Source organism: Ctenopharyngodon idella, chromosome 21, assembly GCF_019924925.1.
Source record: "Ctenopharyngodon idella isolate HZGC_01 chromosome 21, HZGC01, whole genome shotgun sequence".
NCBI classification, from domain to species: domain Eukaryota; kingdom Metazoa; phylum Chordata; class Actinopteri; order Cypriniformes; family Xenocyprididae; genus Ctenopharyngodon; species Ctenopharyngodon idella.
The window spans coordinates 18093123-18106256 of NC_067240.1; the positions used below are offsets into that span (position 1 = coordinate 18093123).

A 13134-nucleotide genomic window follows, 5' to 3' on the forward strand; every position below is an offset into this window, starting at 1 on the left:
TCGTATTCTTTAATAAATCATGATGTATTAAGTACATCCAAGAAAAGGCACAATGCAGACAGGATCTTAAATAACCACTGGTTTAATGTTAAAGCAGGTAAGGTTGATTACTGCACAAGTTTTGGATGGGGTGATGAAGGCCATTATTTTCATTGCTCAGGACTGACAGTCTGTGGATCGCCGATACCAGCTTCACTGCATGCCAAAAAAATTATCTAAATAATACAGACTTAAAAGCCAGCTGACATGAGCTGATAATGTAATTTGCCAAATCTAATGGAAATGGCTTATATTACTTGTCTGTGACAAGAAATTCTGCAAAAATGCATCAATGAATTAGCGCAGACAGGGAATATGACTAGATAGTCCGAACACTTGAATGGGGCGGTTGACAGTTTATCACTGTAATAAACTCTAGACTGCTGCTATCTATTATTGTTATTGGGATTCTGAACAAAATTAATGGAGTAGGATCCTGTGTTGGTATCTTGGTTGACCTGGAAGTTGGAGGTAGAGAGACCAAAGGGTCGTAAAATCATGTTGCCCAAGTCTTTCAGCTTACCTAAGAAGAAAGAGAGAAAAATAAAAGATCTGATCAGACTACTGCTGGGCTCTTCAATATACACACACAAAGAAAGAAGTCTCTTCTGCTCACCGAGGCTGCATTTATTTGATCAAAAATACAGTAAAAACTGAAATATTGTGAAGTATTATTACAATTTAAAATAACTGTTTTCTATTTTATTATATTTTAAAATGTAATTTATTCCTGTGATGGCAAAGCTGAATTTTCAGCATCATTACTCCAGTCTTCAGTGTCACATGATCCTTCAGAAATCATTCTAATATGCTGATTTGAAAGTTGTGCTGCTTAATATTTTTGTGGAAACCATGATATATTTTTTTGATTCTTTGATATCCCAGTATTAACTTCAACTAAAACCTAAGCTGAATGTTTGTTCATGCCTTTGAAACAACCTCATTTAAATGCATTAAATAAAATTGAAATGTAAAGTACATTTGTGACTATGGACCACAAAACCAGTCATAAGGGTCAATTTTTTTTAAATTGAGATTTATATATCATCTAAAGCTGAAGAAATAAGCTTTCCATTGATGTATGGTTTGTTAGGATAGGACAATATTTGGTCGAGATACCACTATTTGAAAATCTGGAATCTGAGGGTGCAAAAAAATCAAAATATTGAGAAAATCGCCTTTAAAGTTGTCCAAATGAAGTCCTTAGCAATGCATGTCCACTCACAAAAATACATTTTTGATATATTTATTGTATGACATTTACAAAATATCTTCATGGAACATGATCTTTACTTAATATCCTAATGATTTTTGGCATAAAAGAAAAATCGACAATTTTGACCCATACAATGTATTGTTGGCTATTGCTACAAATAGACCCATGCGACTTATGACTGGTTTTGTGGTCCAGGATCACATATGTACTTTACATCAATAATGAACATTTTATTGGATTTGTAATGAATTAAGTGTGTAAATACATTAATATTGGTTAGACGTCAAATGCAACTCTCAATTTTATGTAATAGGTAATAGAGACCCACTCTCTACCAACAAGTTTCTTGGCCTGAAAAAGGTTAAAGACTCTAAAGTGCTTATGGAGAGCTTTGTCCCATGACTCTGTCTCTGTGACTGGGACTGCAGTGAGATCAATATGAAGTGTTCAACAGCAACACCCTTCACTGTGAGCTGCAGTAAGTTCAGCCTGACAACAATCTTGACCTCAAACTGGAAATCTGATCTTTAGAGGAAACATAGTGTTTACAACATTATTAATACCTTGAAACAGTTGGATGTGCTCTGAGAAAGCATGGCAAAAATTACAAGGAACGTTTAACCAGTAATGGAAACCAGAGAAAATTGTAGACATCCATTTTACACTAGTTATCATATTGCTTTAGCTATTTACCAGAGAAACATACAGTGCAGTGTAATTTATGGTCAAGTAAAAACAGAAAAAAAAATTCAAAAGATTTCAAATGTGATTTATGCAACAAGGTTTTTCAAGCCAAGATTCTTTGGTTTATAAGGACTCTTTGAAATATACTAATTAACTGATCTGCCTAGAACTTTCTAATAGCAATACCTTTAATAGAAAGTATATTTCTTTTTTCCAGACAACCTTCAAAATGAATAGTGCTGTTACATTAAAACTCTCAGGCTGATGACACACAAAATATCACCAATTCTGTCGCCTAATGAGCGTTTCCAAATTATAGTGCAGTCATATTACTCTTTTTTTGAGGGGGATTTTATGTATTACATTTGCTGAAGAAGTATTCAGCTCAGAATACAGAGGAGGAGGACATTGTGCATTTTGATTAAAATTCACATGAACAGAGCTGGTCCATGCGGTAATATGTGGGGCAGAAAATCCAAAGCCTGGGAACATTTCGGGAGGGTATAGAATGACCACAAAAAGGTGACATGCGACCTCAAACATTTAAAACATTTAAGTAACGAATAGCCACTTTACATGGCAATTCGCTTTAACATTGATGTTAACCTAGATAAATGTGCAGTAATATTAGGCACATATCCAAATGCTCTTGCGGAGTGCGGAGCTGCTATTTATTTATTGGTTTTTATAATAATGTGTATTTTTTTCATTTGTGTTCTGACCTCTGAAAATTTTTCATTTGATTTTAAGGCTACTTAATTATGTTTGCATTGATATTTCTCTAGTAAGTGTTTTAGTTTGCTGTATATTTATTTATTTGATTGTTTATAATGTGTATTTATGTTTATATTTTGATAATTTGTTAATGATTTCTCCCCCGACTAGTTGACTAATGCCTTAAATGAACGACTAACAGTCGACCAAGAAAATCATTAGTCGGAAAAAAAAGGAAGGACCATAAAAAAAAAAGAATGTTGTTTATTTTATTTAGTATTGTCTTAAATAAATTAATCTAATAATATAATCTCATATTTTGTCAGGGTGTTTCTGACCTTAGACAGACAAAAATATTAAATACAAAAAGAAAAACTTACTCATCATCTCTTCTTTCAGTTTCTCGTTGCGCTCTTCAATTTGTCGTGGCAACCGCTGAAAGAGAAATAGAAATTTGGAGACAACACATTTTTTAAATTTGTTTCATTTATACATCCTCTTGTTGTTCCAAACCTGTATACATATTCTGTCTTTCAATGTACAAAAACAACTTATTTTGAGGCTTTTATCAAGTCAATAATGACTTTTTATTTAAGACGTTTTGAGAATTTAAGATCATGCTATTTTAAAATGAATCAAACGTTTGTGATTTCCAATTAACTCATACATTAAATGATAAAAATATTCAAGCCTAATGATGTGGATGAGTGTTCCTCAAACAGGGGCCCGTGGCCGGATAGGGGGCCCTCAGCAAACTTCCAAGTGGGCCTCTAGATAACTTAAATGATTTAAAATATGACAAAACAATCTTTAAAATAAGCTAAACCTCTACAAATCAACATCTCTCTTATTTTACATCACCCCCTTATTAACAACCAGGATTTCCACGGATTTGGGAATTCCTGGATAGCTCTAAAATATTTTACTGGGTAGAAATTGAGAGTAATATATATCTATAAATCGGTGTGGGAGAATATATGAAACTGTGTCAGTCGCCAGAAGGCCAGTAACATTTTTATGAATTCTAACAACGCAATATTGTGAGAACATGAACGTGAACTACGATCTGTACAGTTGACGGTCAGTGCTGCATCATCACGAAAGTTTAAGCCTTTCCAATGTAAATATTCAAGCACTAGAACACGTGAAAGGGAATTCGATACTCACGCGTTGTGTGGGAAATTTAACACCCGAAACATCTAAAGCGCATGCCCTGAAAGCGCGCAAATACTAAGTTGAGCTCTCTTTCATGCCTTCCTGTGCTTGAATGGACAAATTCAGACAAAAATTATGTCAAAAAATGCCCGTATGAGTATCCTACATATCTGACATAACTGCCTGTTTTTGTTTCATGGCTGGTAAAAAATAGTTTTGGACGGTGAATTTTTTTAAAGGCACAGTATTTTTTTTTTTTCACCGCTAGAGGTCACCTATTCAAAACAAAGGCGTAGCTTGATGACACCGAGATCGAGTGCGTAATTATGGGAGATGTCGTCTTCACCTCACAGCCAGTGGAAAAGAATCCAACAGGACTCGGGCAGAAATCATGCTCATGGATGAGATTATTAATGTTACTGTAGTATGAAGCAGAGCAGAGCCGAGTGCTGTGGGAGCTGAACGAGGCCGCTGAAGCGATTGCTAATGAGAGACGAGCGCGACACACGGCTCGCAAGCAGCGGAATTTTTATAATGCCGCAGACGATCGCTTCCGCTTCTTCCGGTCAAACGCATGTTCGCTCGGCGGCTGCTATGAGACATTTGTTGCACACTGCAGAAAGCTAGATCGATATTAGAATATCAAATAAATATAATCAAGAAAACGAGATTCAAACAATAAGACTAAACGTGTTGATATATAACAATAATTAGTTTTCTGTCTATAAATGTATCCAAACAGTTGCTCACCTGTCTAATAAAACATATAATATATATAATAATAAAGCGTCTTTGGTGTTTCCATGGTTTCTACAAAATAAAACCGAAAATCGAGGGTAACGTGGGTATGAAGTCATTGATAGGCGACACACAGACATGGTCCGTGTCCTGGTTAAAATTGCTTGTTTCTCTGAATTTAAACCTTCTTGGAAACATTTGGGATAATGTAAGTACACAAGTCAACAAAATATATAACACTGTTCTAGTGTGTTTTGGATATTTTAATTCTAAAAATCCTACATATTGTGCCTTTACGTCACTGGCCATTGGTAGGTGTGGCAAAAAGTTAAGTTTTAAGCCCTGTATCTCGCTTTCTCTCTCTCTCTCTCTCATATATATATATATATATATATATATATATATATATATATATATACACACATACTCGGTGTGAAGAAGATTCAGCTCTTAAAACTTCTGGAATCTTGATATTTAACTAGGATTGTCAGGCATTTAGGAGTGAAAAGGCCACTGGCATTGAGACACTCACCATACAGGCCTCTCTAGCCGCAGGGATGCCCGGGTCTTTCTCCAAGACAGTTTTGTAGTCCTCTAGAGCTTCATCAAGCTTGTCTGTCTTCTCATAAAGTTCTGCTCTCCGCAGAATGGCACGGATATAATTTGGATTCAGTTCTATGGCTGTGGATGACAAAACAATACACATTGTCTGAAATGTCTTTGTTCCAAATCACATTTCCACAGGAAAAGGAAATAAAGATACACATCAGAGACAGAACATAAAAACAGCCAGCAAATGTATGTTGAGAGACTTGTACTTTCTCTAGATACAGAACACAATGTGTGCAGGATATACTCTCACCTTTAGAGCAGTCACTGATAGCGTTGTCTTTTTTATCCTGTCAGACAAAATTATGAATATAGTTAATATGCAAAATTATGGATAATCATATACAAAAACACTTTTCTATTGTGACTTATATAAATAATTTAATATAAACACTGCAACCTTCTGTAAAAAATAAAAATGATCAAGTTTGATTTCATGGTGACTTTATGCTATATCTATGCAGTGCAGTACTGTAAGCAAACACTATGTGTCCTCAGAGGACATCTCTTTAAACAAACCTTTAAAAGGTTACAGACAGTGCACACCTGACCTACTTACCAAAAAATAAAAAAAGAAATATACATTCTGTATCTGTACAAAACAACCAAAAGTTTACCTGATGAAAGCGTGCGGCAGCTCGATTAGAGAAGAGTATGGATCTCTCTTTACTGTAGCACACGGGACACACCCGCAGGGCGGCCGTGTAAGACTCCTCAGCATCTACATGCTCTGAAAACAATCACATGTCAGAAGCTCAACCACAAACACAATATGTTTAACTCCTTAGCATTCCTAAGGTCTCTTTTTGAATGGTATTTGTACCACGGGTGGTACAGTGGAATGAAAGCGGAATGAAGCTTCCTCACAAAACAAAGGATAGTTCAGCCAAAAGTAAGAAAAAAACTATGCCATTATTTACTCAGCCTCTTGGTATTTTTTGTATAAACATAAAAATAACATAAAAAACATAAAAACACCAGAAAAGTGTTATAAAAGTAGTTCATAAGACTTGCTTATATTCAAGTAATATATGACCCTGGACCACAAAGCCAGTAATAAGTCGCATGGGTCTATTTGTAGCAATAGCCAACAATACATTGTATGGGTGAAAATTATTGATTTTTCTTTTATGCCAAAAATCATTAAAGATCATGTTCTATGAAGATATTTTGTAAATTTCCTTCCATAAATATATCAAAAAATTATTTTTGTGAGTGGATATGCATTGCTAAGGGCTTCATTTGGACAACTTTAAAGGCGATTTTCTCAATATTTTGATTTTTTTGCACCCTCAGATTCCAGATCTTCAAATATTGTCCTATCCTAACAAACCATACATCAATGGAAAGCTTATTTATTCAGCTTTCAGATGATGTATAAATCTCAATTTCAAAAAATGTACCCGTGGTCCAGGGTCACATATGATTATGTTTGGAAGGAACACTGAAATTTAAGCTGTCATTTACTCATTATCAAATTATTATGCATAATTACTTACATTTTGGTGTCATTCTATGTTTTCAGATTTGATTTGAAACACTATCGTTCAAAAGTTTGGGGTCAGAAGTTTTTTTTTTTTAAATGTTTTTAAAACAAGTCTCTTGTTTTCATCAAAGCTGCATTGATTTGATCAAAGATACAGCAGAAACACTAATACTATGAAATATTATTACAATTTAAAATAAGTGTTTTCTAATTGAATATATTTTAAAGGCACAATATATTAGATTTTTGGATTAAAATATCCAAAAACCACCAGAACAATGTTATATATTTTGTAGACTTACATCATCCCAAATATTTCCAAAAATGCTTAAATCCAAAATAAGCATTTTAAGCCGTGTGTCGTGCTCGTCTCTCATTATATCTTTATATATATATATATGTATGTGTGAACTGTAAAGCATTAGTGTTTTAAAAAGAGCTGTGTAAAGACTATAAAAAATCTTTAAAAAAATAACAGCATATGGGTAAACAACATGAGGGTGAGTAAATAATGACAAAAAGTTATTTTTGGTAAACTTTTCATATGTAAACAGAAGTTAGTGCCACTTCACAGATTAAAATAGGTGTGAACGGATAGCAATAAACCCGTTAATCTTTGATTGGGATTGTCTTACCTCCACTCTTGAACTGCATGTTGCCCTTCTCCTTCAGCTCTAAACTCTCCTTTCTTCTGCTCTGTAATTGTAAGAAATAATAAATAAATATTAGGAGACAGTGAGCACATCAATGACAATGGCAAGAAATATGGTACAGGCTGAACTGGACGTGAAAAATAATAATAAGAGAACCTCTTTTTCTTCTTCCGTCAGGTCTTTCTCCAGCTCACGCAGGTATTCCTCATCATACTCGGTCACCTTGACCTCCTCTTCTTTAAATTCTGAATCTGAGTCAGTCTCCCTCTTCTCATCGCTCTCCTGTTCTTCATCATTGTCTTTCCCAGGACTCAGATCTCTTGTTAATGAGTCATGGCTCTTTTCAGCCGAACTGTCCTCGTGCCCTTCTGAATCCTCTGCTGATGTGTCATCCATGTTTTCTAGTCTCTCAGTTTCTAAGCTATTGTCTTTTTCTGTCCTGGCATCAGATTCCAGTCTATCGCTACGAGCCCTCTCTGTGCGTTTAGTGTCAGTGTGTCCATCTTCTCCCAGTAATGTGTCCTCACAGTCATAGAAACAGTCTTCTTCCTGGTCTGCAGTGGTTTTCTCTGATACTTTTAAGGTGTTAGCCATGGCGGCTGAGAGCATCTCAGACTCCGTCTCCATCTGGAGTTGTGCTGTCACCACAACCTGAACAGTATTTAAGTGAAGTAAATGTAAATGACCTCAAATCATATTCACCTACAACACTGAAAAACAATTTAAAATGATCATACATTTAGCCTATTTTAGCATATTTGTCCATTTCATGGACTGCCATATAAAGAAAGTATGTAATAAGTCTAAAATATATACTATGGCTTATACTACCATGTACAGCTAAATATGCGTAAATATTAAAACAGACTTTGAATAGCCGTCTCGTCATTAACATAAATGTCATGCTTACTTCAGAGCTGGTATACCTCGTAACATACTTAGCCTAATTAATGCTGGAATGTTTCTGCATTCAAGAAACTTCATTAAATAAAAAAGAGAAATCACAACAACTTTCGACAATGAAATACAGTAGCTTAGATGAAGAGATTCAGACCAAAATATCAGTCAAAACATACTATTAGCACATGTGTTAACAGGACTGATTTCACTTCATCAGCTCTGCACTCGACAAAAACGAATGCATTATTTTAAAAGTTTAATTTGCATTTATATTAATATTTATAAGTGTTATAAAAAGCACATATTTTAAACAGAACATTGTAGATAAAAACAATCACTCAGTACTTCTTCCTTACCTTCTAGAAATAAGCCATAACGTCTCTTCCGGTTAATCGCGCACTGACGCATGGGTAGAAAAGGATTCTGGGATATGTAGTACGAGTTCGTACATAAATATTTAAGAGTGATATTTAAACTCACCAAAACATAAACAAAAAATCTGTATTGTCTTCATCATTACAAACATTTTCCAATAGTTTCAATGAAAAAATGAATGAATTAATATATATCAATAAAATATATATATATATCAATAATGTAGGCTATATATCAGCAAAAAACAGCAAATATATATATTATATATCAGCAAAAATGGAACATCAGGTAAAGTAGGACAAATAATTTTCAGTATTGATTGTGCTTTAAGTATCAGGAGACAATTAAAATAAATAAATAAATAAATACATATTTGTGATGTTTTATTTTAATAATATATATACTGTATATATCAATATATTTTAGTATTGATTGTGCTTTATCAGAAGAAAAGTAAATGTAAATACATAAGTAAATAAAATGACAGAAAGATCATGCTTTATTTTTTATTAATAAACGTTAAGGATATTTAAGCAAAAATAGGACAGCAGGTAAAGTGAAAATTAATTTATATGACTGATTGTCTTTTACATATCAGGCGACAATTAAATGTAAATACATAAATACTTAAGAAAATCAATACAAGTTGTGCTTAAAAATGATCATGTTTACATTTAACTCAATGGCTAAGAATATAAAGCTTTTATCAGTGCTCCAGCATCAGTTTGCTGACACTATACGGCTACCATGACAATGTTTTGTATGGGCTGCGTTGTTTATTGTTTGTATGGTTAGCTTGTAGGGTTTAGATTTTGACCCTGAGTGTATGTGCAACAGTGTTTAAGGCCAGTGGAACAAGAATACTAATATGAAGCCACCCGGAGTTTTGGCAGTCTTCCTCTCCCATTTCCGAGTTCTCACATGGGCAGCTTGATGTGTTGAGGAGCTGAGAGAATGACATGATAGACAGTTCTGGCTCATGTTGCGTCCAGCTATGTGGCTGTGTCTGGCTCGCTTTTGGGCCACCTGGTAGATCCTGGCATACCAAAAGATCGTAAAACCCACTAATAGAAATAAACTGCCTTTAAAACTTCACATATTTTTAGTGTATGACTTCACATTTTCCACTGACAACAGTGAAAATAAAAGGACAGAGAAGGACCAAGATAGTAACAGAAGTCTGTGTGACATCCTGGAATGCTCATGCAAGGTCTTGTGATACATGTGATGTGATATTTAAAAATAGAAGCAGCGGTGAACGTGACATCCAGGGGGAAATAAGCAACACATAAGAAAAAAACTCTTCAAACATCCAGCAGACAACCAAACAAAGCTTTACAAGCAGCTGCCAGAAGTGTGTAGCCAATTAAAGTGAGCCACTGAAATATGGTGAGACAAATATAAAATGTTATTGGAAAGTGATGCTCTGTGCTGCAGTTGCATTAAAACAAGTGTGATAAAGAAAGTGTTGTCTTCATTAAAGGGTTAGTTCACCCAAAAATGAAAATAATATAATTTATTACTCACCCTCATGTCGTTCTACACCCGTAAGACCTTCGTTCATCTTCGGAACACAAATTAAGATATTTTTGATGAAATCCAATGGCTCAGTGAGGCCTCTATTGAGAGCAAAGCCATTGAAACTGTCAAGATCCATAAAGGTACTAAAAACATATTTGAAACAGTTCATGTGAGTTCAGTGGTTCTACCTAAATATTATAAAGCGACAAGAATACTTTTTGTGCGCCAAAAAAACAAAATAACGACTTTTCAACAATATCTATATGGGGCGATTTCAAAACACTGCTTCGGAGCTTTACGAATCGAATCAGTGGATCAGAGCGCCAAAGTCACGTAATTTCAGCAGTTTAGCCGTTTGATAGGAGATCTGAATCACTGATTCGAAACAAAAGATTCATAAAGCTCAGAAGCTTCATAAAGCAGTGTTTTGAAATCGACCCATATAGATATTGTTGAAAAGTTGTTATTTTGTTTTTTTGGTGCACAAAAAGTATTCTTGTCACTTTATAATATTAAGATAGAACCACTGAACTCACATGAACTGTTTCAAATATGTTTTTGGTACCTTTATGGATCTTGAGAGGTTCGGTGGCTTTGCTCTCAATAGAGGCCTCACTGAGCCATCGGATTTCATCAACAATATCTTAATTTGTGTTCTGAAGATGAACGAATGTCTTACGGCTGTAGAACGATATGAGGGTGAGTAATTAATGACAGAATTTTCATTTTTGGGTGAACTAAACCTTTAAAGGATTAGTTCACTTCAGAATTAAAATATCCTGATAATTTACTCACCCCCATGTCATCCAAGATGTTTATGTCTTTCTTTCTTCAGTCGAAAAGAAATTAAGGTTTCCTCCATATAGTGGACTTCAACAGGGTTCAGTGGTTTGAAGGTCCAAATTGCAGTTTCAATGTAGCTTCAAAGGGCTCTACACGATCCCAGACGAGGAATAAGGGTCTTATCTAGCAAAACGATCAGTAATTTTCTAATAAGTAAATAAAAATTATATACTTTTTAACCACAAATGCTCGTATTGCACTGCTCTGCGATGCGGCACGCATTACGTAATCACGTTGGAAAGTTCACGCGTGACCAGGGCCGTAATCACCATAGACATAATTAGAAATGGTCAAACTGCCCCCCCCCAATATTTGATATAATTGATGTTGCTCTGCTGTACTCCATTATGCACGGTTCTGTTTGTTGTTAGGATGACAAAAAAGTTTTAAATGTTACATTTTAGGCTGGTCTGCCTCAGCGGTCTTACTGCGCTCATCACTGTCAGAATGACTGAGCTGGCCAATCAAATCAAAAAAGGCGGGGCTTATGCTGCGTTCACACCGAACGCGAATCGCACGTCAAATTCGCATCAGACGCGTCTAGTTGGACGCTTGAACATTTTGAGTTTACTCGCTTCATTCGCGCGTGAAACTGACTTCACAACAGACGCGAATTCAGCGTCGAATTCAGTAAATTACAGCGAATAAGATCAATTTGCCAGCTTTAGCTAGCTTGTAGTCTCAATATGTATATATATATAGCTCAAATTGAGTAAAGACCGTTTTTTATAACTTACCAGATTGTCCGACCTCCTCACTCACTTTCTTTCAAGCAAGATCCTCTTTTTTCCTGTTTCTATAAAAGTATGAAGATGTACAGATTTTGTTTCGGATTTCTGCCTCAGCTCGCTACGTCACGTCACTACTAGAGCAAGCTCCTGATTGGTTAACGCGGCGCGAATTTTCGCCAAAGTTCAGATTTTTCAATTCGGGCGTCTAGGGCGTCAGACGCTCGATTCACTCATCAGACACGTGAACGCTCAATTCACACCGCGCCATTCGCGCCGCGCTAGGCGCTTGATTCGTGCCACGTTAGGCGCTTGATTCGCGCCGCAGGACGTCTAGACGCACGTTTACATTGACTTAACATGTAAATCAGACGCCCCAGACGCGTTCGGTGTGAACGCAGCATTACTGTTCACAGAAGACAAGTGCGAATTCCAATGTGACGCTTTCGTTTTAGCAGTGAAAGAGTACGTAAAGAGTAAGTAGCTAAACATATACATTTTTTTATGAAATTTCACTGTTTTGAATTAAAAACATGCGATTATTTAATTAATATAATGATTAATGTAATTCATAATGGAATGTGAGGGAACAAGAAAACTTTTGTGTTTTTGACATATAAGACACAAATAAGAGTTAAAGGTGCAGTATATAAGAATTATGTCCGCTAGAGGTCGCTAGAGGCCTATTCAAAACAAAGGCGTAGCTTTTTATTATTTATTTTTATTAATTGAATTAATTTTAAAACGTATTGTATGATGGAGAAAATTCTATATTACTATTACTAAAAATAAAGCTGCATCTGATTATGCTATGTTAGCTACTTGACAAAATAGTGTTTTTCTCTGAGGCATGGTAAAGCATGGTACTCACAAAAAATCAAGAAAATTTGATTCAAACAATAAGACTAAACGTGTTGAGCTATATAACGATAATTAGTTTTCTGTCTATAAATATATCAAAACAGTTGTTCCCTTGTCTATTAAAACGTGTAATATATTAAAGCGTCTTTGGTGTTTCCATGGTTTCTACAAAATTAAACCGGAAACCGAGAGTAACGCGGGTATGACGCAATTGACAGGCGACTCCTCACACGTCCCGGAGCCTTGGTTAAAATTGCAATTTTCTCACGAATTACAAATAGTTGGAAACATTTGGGATATTGTTAGTACTCAAGTGAACAAAATATATAACACTGGCCTAGTGGTTTTTGGATATTTTACTGCAAAATTCTTACATATTGCACCTTTAATATAAAAAAAAAAAAAAAAAAAAAATGATTGCGTAAGTTAACTGAAGTAGACCTGGAACTTTTACCAATCTTATTTCTTTTTCATTATTCCCTAAAATCCCTTTTAATCTTTTATTTATTTAATTCCTTTTAATAATAAAAAATAAAAAAAAAATAAAAACTCATGGTCCCCCCCAATGTTCAAGACATGGTTACGGCCTTGCGCGTGACGTAGGCGGAAGTG

At 35.1% G+C, this 13134-nt stretch overlaps 1 protein-coding gene across 1 annotated transcript; it reads right to left on the minus strand.

The window, feature by feature from the left end:
* Nucleotides 1-64: 64 nt before the first annotated feature.
* On the minus strand, nt 65-8612 carry ttc1 (tetratricopeptide repeat domain 1). Its single transcript, XM_051877399.1, has 8 exons — nt 8551-8612; nt 7451-7945; nt 7277-7337; nt 5773-5885; nt 5409-5445; nt 5079-5227; nt 3034-3088; nt 65-562 (listed from the first exon to the last, which is right to left on the minus strand). Exons 2-8 carry the CDS (start codon nt 7919-7921, stop codon nt 426-428), a joined length of 1023 nt encoding a protein of 340 aa, XP_051733359.1. The 5' UTR covers nt 7922-7945; nt 8551-8612; the 3' UTR covers nt 65-425.
* Between the last annotated feature and the right edge of the window lie 4522 nt (nt 8613-13134).

Coding starts and splice junctions, on each gene's coding strand:
- ttc1 (XM_051877399.1), bottom strand. CDS start 7,921: ATGGAGACGGAGTCTGAGATGCTCTCAGCCGCCATGGCTAACACCTTA. Junction 5,886..7,276: donor CATGCAGTTCAAGAGTGGAG/GTAAGACAATCC, acceptor GATTGTTTTCAG/AGCATGTAGATGCTGAGGAG. Junction 3,089..5,078: donor CGGCTAGAGAGGCCTGTATG/GTGAGTGTCTCA, acceptor TTTCTCTTTCAG/CGGTTGCCACGACAAATTGA.